The sequence below is a fragment of the Zootoca vivipara genome, chromosome Z2 (assembly GCF_965207765.1).
Source record: "Zootoca vivipara chromosome Z2, rZooViv2.hap1.1, whole genome shotgun sequence".
In the NCBI taxonomy this organism is placed as follows: Eukaryota; Metazoa; Chordata; class Lepidosauria; order Squamata; family Lacertidae; genus Zootoca; species Zootoca vivipara.
Genome location: NC_142585.1, coordinates 45544047 through 45564220, shown reverse-complemented (window position 1 = coordinate 45564220; position 20174 = coordinate 45544047). Strand labels below are relative to the sequence as shown.

Here is a 20174-nt window from a genome sequence, read left to right as displayed (position 1 = left end):
AGGCAGCTTCCCGTGTTTCTAACTCTTTATTAAAATGAGAACAGAGAACATGTGAGAAGCAAGGCATATTCTCCAACTAGGTTCCTAAGCATATTCACTGCAGAATACATGAGTTCATCAGTTCTATGTTTAAAACACTGGTAAAGCATACTCTACATCAGGGGTCAGCAAACTTTTTCAGCAGGAAGCTGGTCCACTGTCCTTCAGACCTTGTGGGGGGCCGGACTATATTTTGGAAAAAAATTATGAACGAATTCCTATGCACACCAGGCAGGCCCCACAAATAACCCACAGATGCATTTTAAAAGGACACATTCCATGTAAGAGCACCAGGCAGGCCAGACAGTATTGTAGATGATAAAATTTAAAATATTTTTTTTTCTTACCTGCACTGATGATAGTAATTGTTTGGATGGGAGGGGGGTCCTCTCCTGGGTTTGGTGTTGCGTTGTGGCCTGCTGGGCCTCCTGCTGCCGGCACCTCTTCCGCGCTTTCGGGGGTGGGATGGGGGCCCTCCCATCGGCAGTGGAGGCCAAATCACCACTGTGCCAGTGGCGGGGCAAGCTCCAGACTGCAGGAAGGTCTCCATAGAATCATAGAGTTGGAAGAGACCACAAGGGCCATCCAGTCCAGAGGCCTTCCCGCAGTCCAGTGCCTTCCTGCTGGCAGCAGAGGCCAGATCGCTGCCATGCAGCCAGCGGGGAGAGCTCCTGCCTGTTCTCTCAACCCCTCTCTATTTTCCCACCCCCACATAAATCTCTCGCCCCTTCCCCCACCCTGGATGGTGCCTCTTTTGCTGCCAGCGGTAACTCTGCCTCTTCCTTCTCCTTCTCCTGCACCTCCTGAAGGAGGACTTCACGCAAGAATGCATGACAACTTCCCTCTTTTTTGTCTTCTTTTCCAAGGAGCTCAGACAGTGGCTGGGCCGGGTTAAGGACCCTTGCGGGCCTGATCCGGTCCACGGACCGTAGTTTGCCAACCCTGCTCTACACGCTAGGCTTCACTTCTGCTTAGGTTTTGCATTTTTAACTGTTCTTAGCTACGATTTCTGTGTTAGTCCCATGATTTTGTGTCCCTATGATGATGTGTCCCTGTGATTTTCCCCTATTTCTACCTGTGATTAATCAGAATATAATTTATCAGATACACACACACATTTTTTAGTCCTACACAGCTTCCACCATCTTCTGAGTGGCAGGTACCATTTTTCAATTCCTTTGGGGGTGGCCTCTTCTGCTGTCAGGCATCTTGGCAGAGCTTTTTCTTCCTCTAGCCTCTGCTTGTTTCCTTCTGGAGCAGGGAGCCCTTTAGCTACAAGTGCTGTGGGTGCGGATGCTGGGCCAGATGGCGAGTGGGGAAGGCTCAGACTGTAGGTATATGCACTCTAGGGCAAGGGTAGGACCAGATCCGCCTCCCGCCCGCCGGCCTCTCTGTCCATGGGTATGTCGCAGGGCTTCAGCCAGCTTCAGCCAGAGCTTGGTTTGTTTGCTGTACCCGCACCCGGCTTGGTGCTGCTCCTGGTGGCGCACTCGGCGGCTGCGCTGGAGCAGCTGGAGGGTGAGCTGCGTGCTGCGTGCTGCCTGCCGACCTAGCATTGGACTAAGGGCCGCAGTGATGCATGCCACCTGGGAACTCCGCAGGGATGGGCCGATGGAGCTGCTGCTGCTTGTCAACAACGCTGGTGAGTGGGTGGCGCCGAGACGCGCTCCTGAGCATGTGCAGAGTGCGTTCCTCCTCCAGGTCCAGAGGCAGCTGCAGGACCTGCTTGCAGGGTACGGTATTTATATTTTTCAAAATATAGTCTGGCCCCCCACAATGTCTGAGCGACAGTGGACCGGCCCCCTGAGGAAAAAGTTTGCTGACCCGTGCTTTAAATGTATCTTATGCCTGGGAAATACGAGGGGCACTCATTAAAGATTTCCCCTGACGTACTTCCTGTGGACTGAGACAATTAAAACTGGGCACAGTTATTAGTCCTTCTCTACATAGCTACCAGCAAGAGTCACACACTTCTCCCATCGCTTTATGCAGCTGTGAAGACCTCATCTGTAGAAGTTGGCAGGTTGCGTCAGAAGCCACGACTTGACCTCAGAAATCAGCATTTCATCGTCTGGAAAAAGCTTGCCATTCAAAAATAACTTCATGGTTGGAAAGAGGTGGAAGTCAGATAGTGCACGGTCAGGAGAATAACGGGGGGTGAGGAAGGATTTCATAGCCACAGGACTGTGCTTCTGTCTGAGCAACATGTGAGTTATGAATCAGGGTGTTCATCCTGCAGGAGCCTTTGGTCAGTATACCACACCTCGATTTTGATGGCCTTCAGCAATTTCTGCAGCAAGTAGTATGTCCCGGTAATGGTACCCTTTGTCAGGAAATCCATCATCTCTACTCCACGCTGGTCCCAAAACACCGTGAGCATGAACTTGCCGGCTGACGGTTGGATACATGCCTTCTTTGGAGGTGGTGAGGCAGAGTGCTTCCATTGTTTGGATTGGGATTTAGTCTCTGGGTCATAATGATGGACTCATGTTTCGTCCTGAATAATTAGTTTGGCGAAGAAGTCATCATGGGTTTTGTGACACATGGCCAAAAGATCCCGTGAGCATGTGACTCGTTCCTGCTTCTGGAAAGGCATCAGCAGCCGGTGAATCCACTGTGCAGACACCTTTCCCATGCACAAATGGTCATGGATGATTTTTTTCTACAGAACCCACACTGATTTTGACATCTGTAGCTAGTTGGCGAACGGTTATGCGGCAATCCTCCAAAATGGCGGCCTCTGCTTGCCGAATGGTGTCTTCATCAATGCCAGACTGTGGTTGCCCAGGAATGGGAGCCGTTTCCCCCAAAGTCCGACCACACTTGAACTGATGATGCCAGTGCTTGACTACGTCATACGATGGGGCATCCTCCCCATAAGTCCCCTTTCATCTCATTGAATGTCTCCTGTGGTGTGTGCCCTTTCAAGTACATGAACCTGATGACCACTCTGCATTCAACTAGTTGCATTTTCAGACATTACTCCATGTTAGTACCTGTAGCAGAAAAAAATGTCAGGAGAAACTGTTACCTATGGAAAGATGTATCATTATACATGTGCAATTTCATCCTCCTACGATAACCGGAAATAGGTCAGGGGAAATCTTTAATGAGTGACCTTCATATTAGAAAATAAGGTTCAAGGGGATAGATATATTCTGGAGATGTACCATAATAGTAGTAATGTTGAAGACCTGCAGATAAGGCAGCAATCTGTGAATAAATGGATGAATGCTTGTAAGGTAACAACCGTTGATATTGGCTGCCTCTGAACCTAATTTACTTAGTGGGATTCTTAAGCAACCAGAGGTGATAGTTTACCTAAATACTGAAGATTGGTTTGAATGGATTTGGATTGCTCTCACTGTGGCTAAGCTCTTGCAACTGCTGAGGCTCAGGGGAGCAAGATGGTTTTAAATTACAATCCTTTGCAATGTTGGAACACATTTGAACAGTGTTTGAATGTAAAGTATAATTAAATGAACTGTATCAATTCAAATCTTCAGTCTGAGTCTTCTCTGTATGTATACAAGGGAAGCGCTGTTGCTTTTGTGTGTTTCATATGGGCTCCCCACGTCATCCCCACAATGACTAGGATGCTGGACCAGATGGGCCTTTGGTCTGATCCAGCAGGGCTCTTCTTACATTTGTATATGTCCTTGGCTCTCCCCCCACTTTTCTTTATGGGAGTATTTTAGCATCGCCTTGGAATTTATGAATTGCATTATTATATGACTCTTGATGTATACAGATCTATGAGAACCTTAATCTGTGTAATTTATTGTTGAAATTGCCATCTTAAGAGCACTCCTGGACCAGGCCAAAGGTCTTTCCAGTCCTGGATCCTGTTTCCCACAGTGGCCAACTGGACTCTACCAGGAAGCCTGCAAGAAGGCATGAACACAAGAGTTATTCCCCACAGTTGATATTCAGAAGTATACTGCATTTGTATATCTGTTGCCTAGTTTGAGACCACTGATGCTGGACTGTGCACTCAGAACAAGCCCAGTGCCATTAAAGATTGTTATTGCCAAGACAAAGTCCTAGCCTGAACAGCAAGTCATTATTACTATTACTATTACTACTCTGCCTGCTAAAGACAGCCTGCAAAGAGTCCCTCTAGTACATGAGAACTTTTTTCTGCCTACCAGGATGATCAAATCTGGGACATCTCTATGGGTTGCTGCTTTGTGTCATTGTAGCTCTTCACAGGTTATAGCCAAATTTCCAGTATCAGAGTACATTTACAGTAACTCTAGAAGAATTAGATGTAATTGTGTGAAATATACATTTAGTCATCTCTCCTAAACCAGGGATGGGGAATCTCAGACCCGGAGACTGAATGTGGCCCTCCAGACCTCTTTATCTGGCCCTTGAAACACTCCAGACTATCTATTCTCCCCAGGCCATGCCACTCACCAACTCTGTTCCATGCTCCCCATGAGCGTTTTTGCCTGGTAAAAATGTATAAAAACTAGTTTACTGTATAAAGGTTAAATATGCATTCTTTGCTCTACCTGATTTTGTCTCTGGCTCCACGAAATCCTGGCATCTGCCCCCTGGAACATTGTCTAGAAGGGAATGTGGCCCTTGGGCTGAGAAAGGTTTCCATGCCCTTGTTTTAAACAGATGAGTACAGTGGACCCTCAGGTTACGTTACCTTCAGGTAATGTAACTTTTGGGTTGCGAACGTGGCAAATCCGGAAGTGTATACTTCGGGATTTTGCTGTGTGCGCATGCGCAGAAGTGGCGCCTCTTCTTATGAAATTTTTGGGGTGCACATGGACCTCTGGAACGAATTAAATTTGTATCCGCAGGGTCCACTGTATTTGTTTTTGTTTGACTGTTATGAGGTATAAAGTCATGTAAATGTTTCATTCCCCAGTTGCTTAATGTAAATTGGATATTGTGGTGGGTGAGATGCTGGGAAGGTGGGACTCTCAGTTTTCCTGAGCTGAGGTGGCTACTATTTTTCTTCCCTTGTTCTACTAGAACATTGAACTCAAAGTTGAATTGGAAAGCTTGAAACGAGAACTGCAGGAGCGAGAACGATTGCTCATCAAGGCTTCGTAAGTGTCATCTTCATTTTTCATCCTTTGCTAATAGCCCTCCTTTGAAGGTGTCATGCTCTTTTAGCAGTTGTTGCTTTCTCCCAGGTTTCTATTCAGAGATTAGCCTTTGCAGTCTGCATTCCAGATGGAGTCTTTGATTAGCCTGCAGGGTTGCCATATGCCCTTTTTTCCAAGACACACAATCTTTTTCAGGTCTGGTTGTTATATGTTCTCTTTTTCTCGGACATGTTCTCTTTTTCAGGATTAAAATTTCTATCTGGGCAGCTTTTTAAAATTTGGCAAAATGTCCATTTTTTTGTTTACAGTAACCTAAGAAAACTTTCCTAGTGCATTAGATTGAAATCTAAGACACCTGGCTAAGCTGGTCTGCAGCACAGAATCACAACAGAACAGCGTCTTAAACCAGCTACATATTGTATAAATCCCTTCTCTTGTGGCTGAACTAAAAGGTCAGCTATAAGATCATGGAGGAGGAGGAGGAGGAGGAGGAGGAGGAGGAGGAGAAGAAGAAGAAGAAGAAGAAGAAGAAGAAGAAGAAGAAGAAGAAGAAGAAGAGGAGTTTGGATTTGATATCCCGCTTTATCACTACCCGAAGGAGTCTCAAAGCGGCTTACATTCTCCTTTCCCTTCCTCTCCCACAACAAACACTCTGTGCGGTTAGTGGGGCTGAGAACCCGGTTCCCCAGATTACGAGTCTTCCGCTCTTAACCACTACACCACACTGGCTCTCTCAGAAGGAGTCTGGGAGTGCAAGAGTTAACATCTGCCTGCCCTTAAGAAGAGTCCATATGTACATGTTAAACCATTTAATATATTGTTCTGTGCACGCTTATGGATGTGAACATGAGTTCATGTGGCAAGTGAGGGAGCAATATGTATTGTTGTTGTTGTCGTTGTTATTTTGTTGAAAGTTAATAACATTGCTGCCAGCAATATATCACAGCTTCTATAGCCTACATATAGTAGGGGTATTTAAAATGAGAGTCATCAAAGCGATCTGTAGTTAAAAGTCTGCAAATGCATCCTCTTTTTTGCTCTTTAAAATATGGCAACACTAGATTAGGGCTAGTATTTTTGGTTTTTGTACTGGGAAAGTCACTCTTATTAAAGAGGTACACTTTTTCTCTTCATGCAGTGTCAGTTCAAACAGTTGATCCAAGTTTCTTGAAATGAGATTGATATGCTGGCATATCCCTTTGCACGTAAGCAACTTGTGTGCCACATTCAAAAAATCTTCCTCTCCCGCCAATATGATCTTGTCATCTCTGTCCTTGAGTCAGCCTTTTCCTGAACAAATCACCATTGGTGACCAGGAATCCAGACAGACAAATAAGAAAGAAGCCATCTGTTGGAGGGACAGATCTTTATTTCAACTTTTGAATCCCCTGAATAATACCTGCTTTGCTTGTTTTTATATTGCTATTTTATCAGTTTTATGTTTTGTTTTAAATATATTGTTTGGTTTTTATATTTTACACCACTTAGAGATTAAAAATAAATAAGCTGTTTATAAATGCTTTAAAATAACCAAGTAAACTTCCTCCAAGAAGCCCAGGATTGTGTACATACTGTAATTCCCTTCTTATTTCATCCTCACTAAAATGTTGCAATGTAGGTTAGGCTGAGATATTGGTAATAACATTATAGTACAGTGGTACCTCGGGTTACGAACGGGATCCGTTCCGGGTCGCAGTTCGTAACCCGAAAAGTTTGTAACCCGAAAAGGGCCCAAACCGCCATTTTGCGCATGCGCAAAGCGCTATTTTTGCGCTTTGCGCATGCGCAAAGCCGCGCGGTGCTTCTGCGCGCGCGCGACGAAAATACTTCCGGGTTTGTGAAGTTCATAACCCGGGTTGTTCGTAACCCGAGGTGTTCGCAACCCGAGGTACGACTGTAATGCTGATTCTGATTTATTAAGGAGTGAGTGAAGTCTGGTGACAATCTCCTAAATTTCTAAAAGGATCTGTGCTTTGTCTTTGCAGTAAAGCAGTGGAAAGCTTGGCTCAAGGTGGTGATGCTGAAATCAAGCGTCTGAAGGAAGAGGCTCATAAGGAAGTCCAGCAAGTGGAAGAAAGCTTGAAGTGCAAGATAAGCCACTTAGAGGAGGCAAGGCAATATGTTTTCATAGTGCTTGTGCAGGTGGTTTTATGGTTTCTGCTATTATACTTTGCTGGATCTTGTAGGAGAGCACTTGTTGTTTTTCAGTAATAATCTGAGAATAAGCCCTCACTTTCCTACGTAAGAAAAAACTCAGATATTTCAGTCTCTCTCTGAGGTAGGATGAACAATGGACATGAACTGTCCCTTCACTCCCTTGGGATGGGTTTGGGGTTGGGTTCCTGCTCTTGACTGTCATTCGCTGAAGCAGGGATGAAGTCTAAAGAGGCTGGGCCAGCCATTGTAACAATCTTAGGTGCCAGAGGCAGGTCAGGGGTACAGGTCTGTGTTTCAAAGAAGGCAAGTGGAGCAAGGCACTAAGACTGCTGCTGCTACTTGGGGTGACAGGTTGCTCAGACTGACTTATGGTCCAACCCTGAGGCCAGGGCTTCATGGGCCAAGGTGAACTGGGATATGCATATAGGGTCAGCTGGCAATTACTGCAGCTGAGGTGACACCCTTGTTTACTGCAATGATTAGTCAGCCAGGTATACAGGGGAAGCAGAGCACCAGTGGTGGCAAGGCTACTGAATGCCTGATTTGAGTCACACACATCCTTGCACTTTAATGTTGAAAAGGTTGGAGGGGAGGGACTGTGTTTTTTGGACACTATGAGGACGAGATGGTTGGACAGTGTTCTCGAATCTACGAACATGAGTTTGACCAAACTGTGGGAGGCAGTGGAAGACAGGAATGCCTGGCGTGCTCTGGTCCATGGGGTCACGAAGAGTCGGACACGACTAAACGACTAAACAACTACAACAACAACAATGAATCTTGCAGGGCCGGGAAATCGGCTTTGTGGGGTGGTGAATGCTTCCCTCTGTGAGGGAGTCTTCCCGGACCCCATTAAGGAAGTGGTTTTAAGCCGCTTCTTAAAAAAACATCTTTGGACCTGGCTATTATGGCCAATTATTGCCCAGTCTCAACTCTTCCATTCTTGGGAAAGATAATGGAGTGGGTGGTCACTGAGCAACTCCAGTCACATGTAGAAGATGCAGACCATTTGGATCCCTTCCAGTCGGGTTTCAGCCCCCATCATGGGACTGAAAATGCCTTGGTCGTGCTTGTTGATGATTTCGGATGGGCTAGGACAGAGGTGAAAGCTGTTTCCTGGTTCTGCTGGATCTCTCAGCAGCTTTTGATACCATCAACCATGGTGTCCTTTAGGGCAAAACTAGTTTGCATTTCACATCGTGATAACTGTTTCCTAATATTTGACCTGGCAATATATTGCAAATTGCAATATGTGTTAGGGCTAGGCCTCACACATATTGAGGTGATTGATAATATCATTCAACAGTTTTAGACCCTTAAGTAGTAGCAGTTGGCAAGACATTGTCCTGTTTGCCACTGTGTAGTTCCTGCCTTATTTCAGATATTGAGATATCTCAATATATCATGATGTTTAGCTGCTCATATATCACACTATTGAAAGCCAGATATTGCCCAGACCTAGTGTCCTTCTGGACCATCTAGGGGGGTTAGGAGCTGAGGGTTACTGTTATGTAGTGGTTCCCCTCCTTCCTCCACGTTTGAGTCCAGAAAGTGGTGTTGGGAGGTGAGTGTTCAGACCCCATGGCACTCACTTGTGGGGTATCTCAGGTCTCCATCCTCTCCCCCTTGTTTTTTAGCATCTATATGAAGCTGCAGGGAGAGATCACCAGGGGGTTTGGGCTGGGTGTTCACCAGAATGTGAATGATACCTAGCACTTCTTCCTTTAAATCAGAACTAGTGAATGTGTTGAATGTGAGTATCTGGAGTTTGGATGACAGCTAATGGATTGAGATTGAATCCCAAGATAAGACAGAAGTACTGTGTGGGGGAGAAGGGGTGATCAGGTGTCAGGGATTCCCTGGTCCTGAATGGAGTAACTGTGCCCCTGAAGGTATGCAGCCTGGGAGTCAATTTTGGACTCATAGCTGTCCATGGAGGTGCAGGCCAATTCTGTGTCCAGGGCAGCTGTCTACCAGCTCTATCTGGTATGCTGGCTGAGACCCTACTTGCCCGCAGATTGGTAATATAGAAAAGCTGGTGGAGGAATATTTTAGCCTCTCAAGACTGTCAGTAACTGTCTTTATGTTGGCCATCCTTGAACAAAAGAACATCAAAGGTGGATTGCAATGTTAAGCAGTTGAATTGGAATACATCAAGAGAATTTTCTCACACTAAACGTCTTAATTGGCTGACCTGTACCAGGATGTCTATGTTATCTAATATTGTTTTTGGTGAATGGACACAAAGTAATTATCACCCTCTGTACTCTCCTGCATTTCATTTTCTTCTGAGCTCCTATGAATAGTTCTCCTTTTTCCCATGCAAGTATGTAGCTGTAACTTAATCAGAGCATTACTTCTTGTATGTGATCAAGTCTATTGTGGTCCAGAAAAGTACATGTCATATTAAATTCCACCACAAGTGGTGATCCTTGCTGGGCAAATGAGCCCCGGAGGGTCAATAGTGCTTGAGAAAGAATTGCAAAAGTTCACTGGCCATGAACGGTTGGTTCATCATGCATCTCTTATTTTCTGAGTACAGGATCTTAAGGTAGCGAAGGAAGAAGCAGAGAAGGCCTTTGCAATGACGGAGCAGGAGAGAGTACTAAGACTTGCAGCCGAACAACAACTTTGTTTGATTACAAATAGCCAGTCAAAGGCTCTGGATGTGATGACAGCACTTGAAGAAAAGGACAGGTTAGGCTGTTATTATGGATAAGTACTCATTTTGTCAAATTGGTCCGATCTCCCTTGACTACACCCCTTACTGGCCTTCCTTCACATTCCAAGTGATTCTGCCTGGCTGGAATGTCCTTGAACTCTGATAATGCCTCTTGCTTTTGTTTAATTTTCATTGGGCTTGTTGTGGGGACAAGTTGTGATAAGTCCATTCAATGACTAGATGTATCAGTCAGATCTTATGTCTTTCCCTTCTGCTCTGCCTATGTAATCATCATCATGGTTCAGTTTCTGTAATTTTAGATGTATTGAGCAACTGAGTCTGTCTCTGAAAAATAAAGAAGCTTTAATCCAGTGCTTGGAAGCAGCAGAGTCCCGAAATAGATCTTCGGAGGAGAGTTTGTCAGAAGAAACAATCCAAGATCATCCTGGTGCTTTAGTGCTTGAGAAAGAGAAGGAGTTGGAGGTGAGGACTATCAATAGGGTAGAAAGGTGGAATCCCTTGAGAAGATCCTGTTTGTCACCCTTGTTGTTTTCCCACAGTTATCTAAGGCATGTCTTTTTCACTGAGCACAGGAACAGTCTGTAAGCTGAGTTGATACAGAGCTGTTCTTTTGCAATTTTTTCTGCAGATGCTCTTTGCTTCCCCCCCTTATTTTGTTTTTATCTTTACCTTTCTGTTCCACCTTCTTTCCAAGGCCTCAAGGTGTTATACATGCATCTCCCCCTCCCCATTTTGTTCTCACAACAACCATATGAGTCAGGGCTGAAGGCAGTTGGCCCAAGATAACCCTGTGAGCTTCATGGCTGAGTGGGTATTTGAACTCCGAGCTCCAAGGACCTAGTCAAATGCTTTAACAGGACACCATACAGGGGATAGCCACCAGGCTATGAGCCACTTGGCTCACTTTCTCAACTGCTTCTCATTTGGTTCCTATTGCTCCAGGCTTCTAGCAATGTAAAACAATTAATGAATTATTTCTCGAAGGCATGGGTCACACTGTCATCAAGTTTCAGAAATGTAGATAATTTATTATTATTGCATTTATATCCCACCTTTCCTCCAAGGTGCTCAATATTGTGTAATATTCTTCTCCCTCCACATTTTATCCCCACAACAAAGCTGTGAGGTGGGTTACATTGCGAGAAAGTGACTAGTCCAAGGTCACTTAAGTGAGCTTAATGACCAGGTATGGATTTGAGCCCTGGTCTTCCAGGTCCTAGTCAAATGCTCTAAATACTATACCACACTGGTGTACCTGTTGCTTCTACGATCATTTCTATTGCAATGCTAGTAGTTTTTGAAAGTCATATGTTGCTGAAAAGCTGGTTAATTTAGAGGGTCAGATTGGGTCCAAAAGGAGTCATATTTGAACCAACCCATAGACCCTTCTGATGCAAATGAGGATCTCAGTTTTCTTTTGCCTTTAAACTCAATGTGGGTGGCAGGAGAGCGGATTGGGCAGAGCAAAGTGGCACTTTGTATTGGCTGAGCAAGTGGCAAAGTTGTTGCTGACACAAATCCACCGCTCCAAGGCCCACAGACATTCTGCAGTCAAATGCTCTACCACTGAGCTATACCCCCTGCCCACAGACATTCTGATTCCTTATATCTTTGAGTGCCAAGTTCGGTGACACTCCCTCCCAGCTGAAAACAGACAGGCCTCCTGACTGTTGAACTTCAGGTGTTTGACAATGGCTTTCCTATTTCAGCAGGTGTCTTAAGTAAGCTGTATTTAATATGCCTGTTTATGGAACTAACATTTTCACCTGCCCTTTTTATTTTAAGTACCATATTGTTTTGGTTGATCTATAAACTGCTTTTTAGCTTCTATGGTGAAAAGAGGTTTATAAATATTGATTATAGTTTTTATTTTATTGAAAAGGGCTGTTTTGTGCATAATTCATTCTGCTGCCACAGAACCAGGTGGTATATTGGTTTGAATATTAGAACAGGACCTGGGAGCATTGGATTCAAATCCCCACTCAGCCCTGAAATTCACCAAGTGACCCTGGGTTAGTCACTATCCTATCAGTCTAACTTACTTTCATGAGTTGTGAGGAAAAAATAGGGTGTGTGTGTCATCTCTAATGACATAAGGTCATTAGAGGAATAGTTGTGTAAATATGTCATATTAATTACCTAGTTGCATGAGGAAAGTGTGCATACTCAGTCCTTGTTTGGGTTTATTGACACATAGGGGCACTTCTGACTTGATTTTATTACTCTTACCCTGCTTTTCTGTCCGTATCTTACAGCATCTTACATGATTAAAACAGTAAGATGATTAAAACACTCTCATCTTAAAAAGTATGATTTCCAACCTCCCTTGATTTTTCTGCAAAGGTGGGGTGTATATTGTAGCTATAGTACCTGCTCAGCTTACCCTCCTCTCCTTCTCACACTTGGGTGTCTGCATGTGGACATCCTGCCTAACACATATAGGGAGTTAAAAGGGGAAGCATAGCTATGCTTGTGCACAAAAGCCAGAGTTTTCAAATATTAATCCTTGTGGTCTCCCGGGATGTATATTTTAATTACGTATATTTCACACATATAATGCTTTTTCTTATTGGAAATAAAAGAACCTGATAGCTGTCTACCTAACTAATAATTGACACTGGAGTGTAAACAGGATTATTTTATTCCTTTAGGCGCTTAGAACAGAATTCTACAATGCAAAAGATGACTTGGAAAAAAAGATCGCGGTACGTCTTGAATTTTCCTTTTCCTTTCTAGTTGTTGTGTATTGGCAGGTACAACCTTTGCAAGTGTCCTTTTATTCTGCCATGAGTAGGAGCTGAAGCTCATGTTGTTTCCAAACAGTTTTTAGCCGAGGAGAGAGCTTCCAATATTAAAAGGTTTTGTAAGGAGTTCAGTGTGTGTTGTTAAGCTTTGTCAGGCATTGGTCAGGATGGAGAACCTGCAGTCCTCCAGATGTTTATTGGACTCCCAACTCCCAATAACCCCACCCAGCATGGCCTATAGTCAGGAATGGTGGGAGTTGCATCCCAGAAATACTTGGAGAGCATACATTTTCTGTCAGTGTCCCCTGTCCTGTCCTGTCACACTGTCTCCCTGCTGCCTGCAGAGGCTTCATCAATCTTCTGCTTCCATCACCTGGAAGAGCCAGGAAGAATAAATAGTCCAGATGAGGAGACATACCACCCTCTAGGACAGTGTTTCTCAATCAGTGTGCCTCCAGATGTTTTGGGACTACAACTCCCATCATCCCTAGCTAGCAAGATCAGTGGTCAGGAATGATGGGAGTTGTAGTCCCAAAACATCTGGAGGCACACTGGTTGAGAAACACTGCTCTAGGAGATGAAAACATGCCTCAGGACCCTAGATGCTAGGTAGCACACATCTGCAGAGCACCATTTGGAATAACCTCTGTTGGACCCGTGGCATCGAAGGCCTAAGGAGTGGATATTTTCCATCAATGTCCTTTCCACATGCCTTCTGCCTTTTAATCTTACGTCTGTTACACACTGGTTTTCACCCTAACCACCAGCCACCTTGGAGGCTTGCAGAACGACATAACATAAATAGTAGAAATAAGTATTGTTTTATTTATTTTAATTTTTATATCAGGATTTATTATATAGCACAATCATCAAAACCTATTAAGCTGTTTAATATAAATTAAAAGCTACCAGTTATCTTGTTTTAACACCTGCTTTCAATGTGATAGTCTTCAAAATAAAATAATAAGTTTTAACAGCATACATTGTAAAATCAAGTTACATACATGTTAGACATGCATGTCTGAGTAGGCTTTCTTAAAGAAGCAAGTTTTTAGGAGGTGCCAAAACTCTATAGTGAAGGTGCCTGCTTAATATTCATCATAAACACTGTTGGGAAAGTCCTTTTCTGCACAGTAGGCAACCAGATACCTTTGGGGACACCCTGCCCCCCCCCCCCACTGTGGTTCTCCAGCAGCTGGTATACAGAGGCACATTGCTTCTGATCCTGGAACTAGCATGCAACCACCATGACTAGTAGCCCAATAGCTTTATCGTTCCTCCATCAGTTTCTTATTCTCTTTTCAATACATCTGAATTGTTGGCCATTGCTACATCCTGTGGCAGCATATTTCACACTTAATGGGCTGTGTGAAAAGAGCTTGGATGAAGAGTCTGTTTAGTTCAGCATCCTGTCTCCCACAGTGGCTGGGAAGCCCACAAGCAGGGTGGTTGCCTGGTGTACTGCCTTTGAAAACAGAGCTTCTGTTTAGCTTTTCTGGCTAGTAGACATTGATAGACCTCTCACTCACCTTTCTAAAGCCACTTAAGCCATCTCCACAACCCTGGGGTCTTTCCATGTGGAGAAGCACATGGAAAAAGCCTCCACCTTATCTCTCCCTTGCACCACTATCCATCTGCTCAGTTCTCACAGCTAATCTGTCCTCTCATCACTCCATCAGTGAGATGCTTATCTTCCATCCAGCAAACATGCCACAACATTGTGGAATGGAGTGGAGCCTTCTGGAGGTGTTGTGGGACTGAGCCGATTCAGAATCTGTTGGATCCCAAGCCAGTCTCACTGCTGTCATGCAGTGGCATTGGGCCCAGTTGCAATGTCAGCTCCAGGATGGCACAGCAATCCCACTGCCCCACAATCACCTTCTGCCCTGGACAGCTCTGTGAAATGCCACTTTGGCTGTGTTGTAGTTCAGCCTTAAAAGGTAGGAGAATAGGCAAGAGTTGCTTTAACCACATTATAAATGTTAAGGATTGCTCCTTTTGTGCTTGACAAAATATTGGGTAAGCAGCATATATGCAGGATAGGGCACTTTTGCCAGGAAAGCTTCAGGCCTAGCTCTTATGGTGGCCAACCTGCATCTACATTGTGCCACTTCAGGCAAGAGGTGGGAACTCACATGAGAGAATGCTGTGTATCCAAAATTTTATGCACTTAGAAAACAAGCTCCTCAGGGAGGGTTCTAACCTTGCCATCTCCCTTACACATCAGCTTTCTGTATACAGAAATTTCTGAGTGGAGGAACATTCAGCTGCAGAACCCCCCTACCCCACCCACCATAGCATGAAGTGGCACAGCCCAGGTAGAGATTTCCCATCTCAACAGTGAAAGGCTTGTGGCAAAGCTTATGTGGTCCAGATTGCAGTTGCCCTGAGTGAGGAGCTGTGCTCTTCCTTGATGTATGTGAAAATAATTTTAATATAGAAAATGTGTGTGATGAAAAAGGATAGCTGTATGCATTTACTTTTAATCTTCAGTCACTCCAGAAGGAACTTCAGGAACGAGAGATGGAGCTTTCTGTCGAAAAGATAAATGCTTTGAAACGAGACAAAACTATCCAGGGATTAGTCCTTGCTGTAAAAGTGAAAGAAAAGGAGGTACTGTACATGGATTACGTTATTCTGATAAAAATGTATTCAAGCCATGCTTGATAGTAGCAGATTGAAGGAAGGGCAAGGTGGACATTCTAGGAAGTCTTGAGGGTTAAGAATACCTATCTAGAGCAAGAGAGGGGAACATTTTTCAGCCTGGGAGCCACATTACCTTCTGGGCAACCTTCTGAGAGTAACATGCCACTGCTGAACAGGCCAGGGGCAAAAGTGGATGAAACAATGGGTGTATATTTTCCCTTTAACAAGTAGGCTATTTTCCACCCCACCCCCCTCTATCCCCCATCCAGGAAAACAAGTGCCAATATCAATGTATCGATACATCGCCCAGGGCCGGTTTCAGGGCCAGAGTGTGATGTTGCCTTCACCCAGCGGTGTGTCATGGGTGAAACTGTGGCTGCTTCTGATTCAGGAGCAGTGGTGCCTTCACCTGCGATATAATGCCAGGTGAAGGCTTCATCACGCTCGGGCCCTCAAACTGAGGAAGGAACAAGCTGCGAGGTGCCAGAGCTGATGCAGCTCTTTCTCCCCCTCGGTGCACCAGGTGCCTAGGAGCACAGAGGAACGAGCTGCACTGGTCCCAGCCTCGCAAGACACTGATGTGAAACTCGCTGCTCCTGCCAAGGCCCGGGCCTGATGCAACTTGTTTCTCCCTCCGCTTTTCAACATCGCGATGTATCACTATATCACATTGTTTGGCTGGTGCTACAGTATGATGTTGAAAAGCTGATATCAGCCAGCCCTAATTAGAGGTCAAAAACACATTTAATGCAGGTCAAAATACTTTGTGTGCAAAGCAGGGTCTGTGAAGTGTGACCCAATGAGATTTGAGGGCCAGATAAAGAGGTCTGGAGCCCATGGTTGGCCCACACTCATGATCTAGAGATAGAAAAACCTTGCTGGATCAGCTTTTCTAGTGTAGTATCTCACAGATGCCTCCAAGAAGTCCAAAAGTAAGATGCAAAAGGAATAGCCAATTACCATGGTTGTATTCTAGCTGCTGGTATTTGGTTGTTTGCTGCTTCTGAAGATGGAGGTTCTACTAAGCCATCATTGCTGAGTAATTTCGTTGTTCCCGCAAGGGGACAATGACAATAAAGATATCTTATCTTATCTTATCTTATCTTATCTTATCTTATCTTATCTTATCTTATCTTATCTTATCTTATCTATCTTAAATAAAATAAATGCTTGGGTTTAAGGTGGAAGCTAATACAGTGGTACCTCGACTTCCAAACGACTCTACATACAAATTTTTCTACTTACGAAGGGGGCCAATGACTGCGTGCTTACGAATTTCTTCGACTTACGATGCCCCGCGCTCGCCACCGCAGCTGCTCTGCTATGCACTGATCATGCCTTTTGCTTGCATGGATGGATAACAGAGAGGGGTGTGCGAGTGTGTATGGGGAGGGCAGGGCAAAGATTGGTACCAGCCCAACCTCTGGAAGTGGGTGGGAGAGACTCCTCATTGCCCAGTCCTCTCTCTCTGCAGAAAAAAGAACATTCCTGGGAAATGCTGGCATTCTTTTTTCATATGGTTGTGGTGGTGTTTTTGTTCTTGCCCTCTCTTGGCTCTTGTGTGTCTTTCACATCCATGAGATTTATCCCCTTTCTGTGTTCTTTTGTTCAGAATGAAAAACTTTGCTCTGAAATAGAAGATTTAAACACATCATTGGCTGAGGCCACCCATAAAATTCAGATGCGGACATTCAAGGTGAGACAATAAGGATTACCAGTATTATGGTTGCTTCTGTTCCTCCACCCTGTATTTCCAGGCAGAATCATAGAATAGAATCAGAGAAGGGACCCAAGAGTCGTCTTATCCAACCCCCTGCAATGGTGGAATATCAGCTATAGCATCCATGACAGATGGCTATTGAACCTCTGTTAAAAAACTTCCAAGGAAGGATAGTCCACCACCTCTCGTGGGAGTCTGTTCCACTGCCAAACAGCTCTTACTGTCAGAAAGTTTTTTTTTGAATGTTTAGTCAGAATCTCCTTTCTTGAAGCCATTGCCTTGAGTCCTACACTGCAGAGCAGGAAAAAACAAGCTTGCTCCCTCTTCCATGTGATAGCCCTTAAGATATTTGAAGATGGCTATCATAACCCTGGTCTATGGGGTCACAAAGAGTCAGACATGACTAAATGACTAAACAACTAAACAACAACAACCAAAATCACCTTTCAGTCTTCTCTTTTCCATGCTAAACCCAGCTCCTTCAAGCACTCCTTATAAGACTTAGTTTCCATATCTTTTATCATCTTGGTTGCCCTCCTCTGCACAAGTTCCAGCTTGTCAACATTCTTCTTAAATTGTGGTGCCTAGAATTGGACGCAGTATTCGAGGTGTGGTCTGACCAAGGCAGAATAGAGTGGTACTATAACTTCCCTTGATCTGGACACTATGCTTCTGTTGATGCAGCCTAGAATAGCATCAACTTTCTCCGCTGCTGCATCACACTGTTGACTCATGTTAAGCTTGTGGTCCACCAAGACTCCTAGATCCTTTTTCACATGTACTGCTAGTAAGCCAGGTGTCTCACATCCTATATTGGTGCATCTGGTTTTTCCTCCCTAAGTGCGGAACCTTACATTTGTCCTTATTGGGATTCATTTTTCCAGCTTGCACCCAGTTCTCCAATCTGTTACAGTCATTTTGAATTCTGATTCTGTCTTCTGCGACATTAGCTACCCATCCCAGTTTGGTGTCATCTGCAAATTTGATGAGCATCCCCTCAATTCTTTCATCTAAGTCATTTATAAAAACGTTGAACAACAACAGGCCCAGGATAGAACCCTGCTGTACCTCTTCTGTCACTCTTTTCCAGGATGATGTTGGGTTCAGTCAACCAACTACAAATGCACCTAACAGTTACCTTGTCCAACCCACATTTTACCAGCTCCCTCGTGAGAATATCATGGGGAACTTTGTCAAAAGCCTTACTGAAATCAAGATACACTGTGTCCACAGCATTTCCCTGATCCACCAAGTTTGTAATTCCATCAAAATAATAAGTCACATTGGTCTGACATGACATTTCTGAGAAACCCATGCATGGGTCTTTGTAATCACATCATCCTTTCTAAATGCTCACAGATTTAAACAGACTGTTGAATTATCTGTTCTAGGACTTTCCCTAGTATCTATGTCAAGCTCACTGGTCAGCCATTATCTGGGTTTCCTCCCCCCCCCTTTTAAAGATGGGGACAATATTTGCCCACATCCAGTCTGTAGGGATCTGACCCTATTCTGCAAGAATCCTCAAAAGATAATAGGCAAAGGATCTGAAATTACACCTGCAAGCTCCTTTAGTTCCCTTGGATGCAGCTCATCAGGCCTTGGAGATTTGAATTCATTTACAGTAGCTAGGTGTTCTCTTACTACCTCTTTTCCTATCTTGCGCACCCTCCTTTCATCATCTGTTCTTTTATCACCAGGTTGGGCATCACTTTCCTTTTGGGTGAAGACAGAGGCAAAGTAGGTATTGAATATTTTGCCTTCTCTCTGTCACTCAATAGCATTTCTCCATCTTCCCTATTCAGAGGACCTACCACTTGCTTGTTCTTCCTCTTACTTCAGACATAGCTGAAGAAACCTCCCCCCCCAACCTCTCTTGCAACCCTGAGCTCATTCTGAGCTTTTGCCAGCCTGATGTTCCCCCTGCAACTCTTGGCTACTCCTCCTTTGTGATTTCCCCTTTCCTCCATTCCTTCTACATGCCCTTGTTAACTCTCAGCTCATCTGTAAGCCCCTTATGCAGCCAAACTGGTTTCCTTAGATGTCTCCCACTTTTCTTTCTTGTTGGTGGTGTCTGAATTTGGGCCTTCAATATTTCTCCTTTTAGAAACTCCCATCCTTCTTGGACTCCCTTCTCTTTGAGTATTTCTAACCATGGGGTCACATCCAGTAGCTCCTTCAGCTTTTTGAAACTGGCCTTCTTAAAGTCCAGAGTGTATGGAGGTATTTGTCAGACCTTACAGACTTGGCAGAATTTGAGTCCCAACAAATATCGGAGAGGTTGAAGTCCCCCATGAAATCTATGTATTGCTGATGGGCTTTTATTTTTTGCCAATGGGCTATTTATTGCTGATGGATCTTTGGAAATGGTAATATTAGTTAACAGATCTCTTAAATCACTGTTGCTAGAAGCTCTGATTGGTTTTTTGCCTATCCCTCACTGCTGGCTAATGTGCTTTCTTTTGACAGACCAGGGCAGAATCATTTCCTGGATTACCCCAGCAGGGACCCAGTAGGGTACCTCGGCAGTGGGTCTTGGTAACCTCCCTAGGTAGACGTCTAACTGTGCTTTTGTGGATTGTAGAAATGATGTTTTTAGGAAGAATCCATGGCTTGCATATTACTCTGTGGTAGCCAATCTCTGTGTGAGTTGTACTACTTCAGAATGCAGATGATGAGTCATTGGCTTGTATGATAGAATACCTCCCCATAACAAATATTCCCGGCATGCAGAAAGCTAGCACATTTGAGGAAAGGCAGCCCTGGAATTATTCCCCCTTGACTATTATATAGGGCTGTATTTAACTCGGTTATACTCAAAGTATGTCCATTTAAATTAGTGAACCTATTGTTAGTGATGTCGTTCAGTTGGTCTACTCTGAGTACAAGTAGCATTGAATACCACTCAGTTTTCTATGTGCAGCATTTTTTTCTTTATGGAGCAGTGTCCAGCTATGTGAACCCTGTCTGAAGTAGCACAGCCTCAACACGTCAAGGCTGTGACAGAGGCCTGTGTTGAGTGGCTTAAGAGTGCCACCCACAATTTCCTCCATAGAACTAAAGAAGCTGGAAGAGTAGGTTTTGTTTATTCTAAATAGACCATCTTCTCCTTTTCC

At 44.3% G+C, this 20174-nt stretch overlaps 1 protein-coding gene across 10 annotated transcripts in view; it reads left to right on the top strand.

Moving 5' to 3' along the window:
- CDK5RAP2 (CDK5 regulatory subunit associated protein 2) overlaps nucleotides 1-20174 on the top strand; it is a 128526-nt gene that overhangs the window by 13014 nt on the left and 95338 nt on the right. For 7 of the 10 annotated variants that reach the window (XM_088665027.1, XM_088665025.1, XM_088665026.1 and 4 more), the window contains exons 5-11: nucleotides 5032-5108; nucleotides 7094-7217; nucleotides 9808-9962; nucleotides 10233-10410; nucleotides 12600-12653; nucleotides 15186-15305; nucleotides 16951-17034. In XM_088665027.1, the coding sequence (XP_088521153.1) occupies nucleotides 5032-5108; nucleotides 7094-7217; nucleotides 9808-9962; nucleotides 10233-10410; nucleotides 12600-12653; nucleotides 15186-15305; nucleotides 16951-17034 (792 nt within the window). The remainder of the gene's footprint in view (nucleotides 1-5031; nucleotides 5109-7093; nucleotides 7218-9807; nucleotides 9963-10232; nucleotides 10411-12599; nucleotides 12654-15185; nucleotides 15306-16950; nucleotides 17035-20174) is intronic. The other 3 variants (XM_088665028.1, XM_060270291.2, XM_035113723.3) reach the window with 1 other exon arrangement.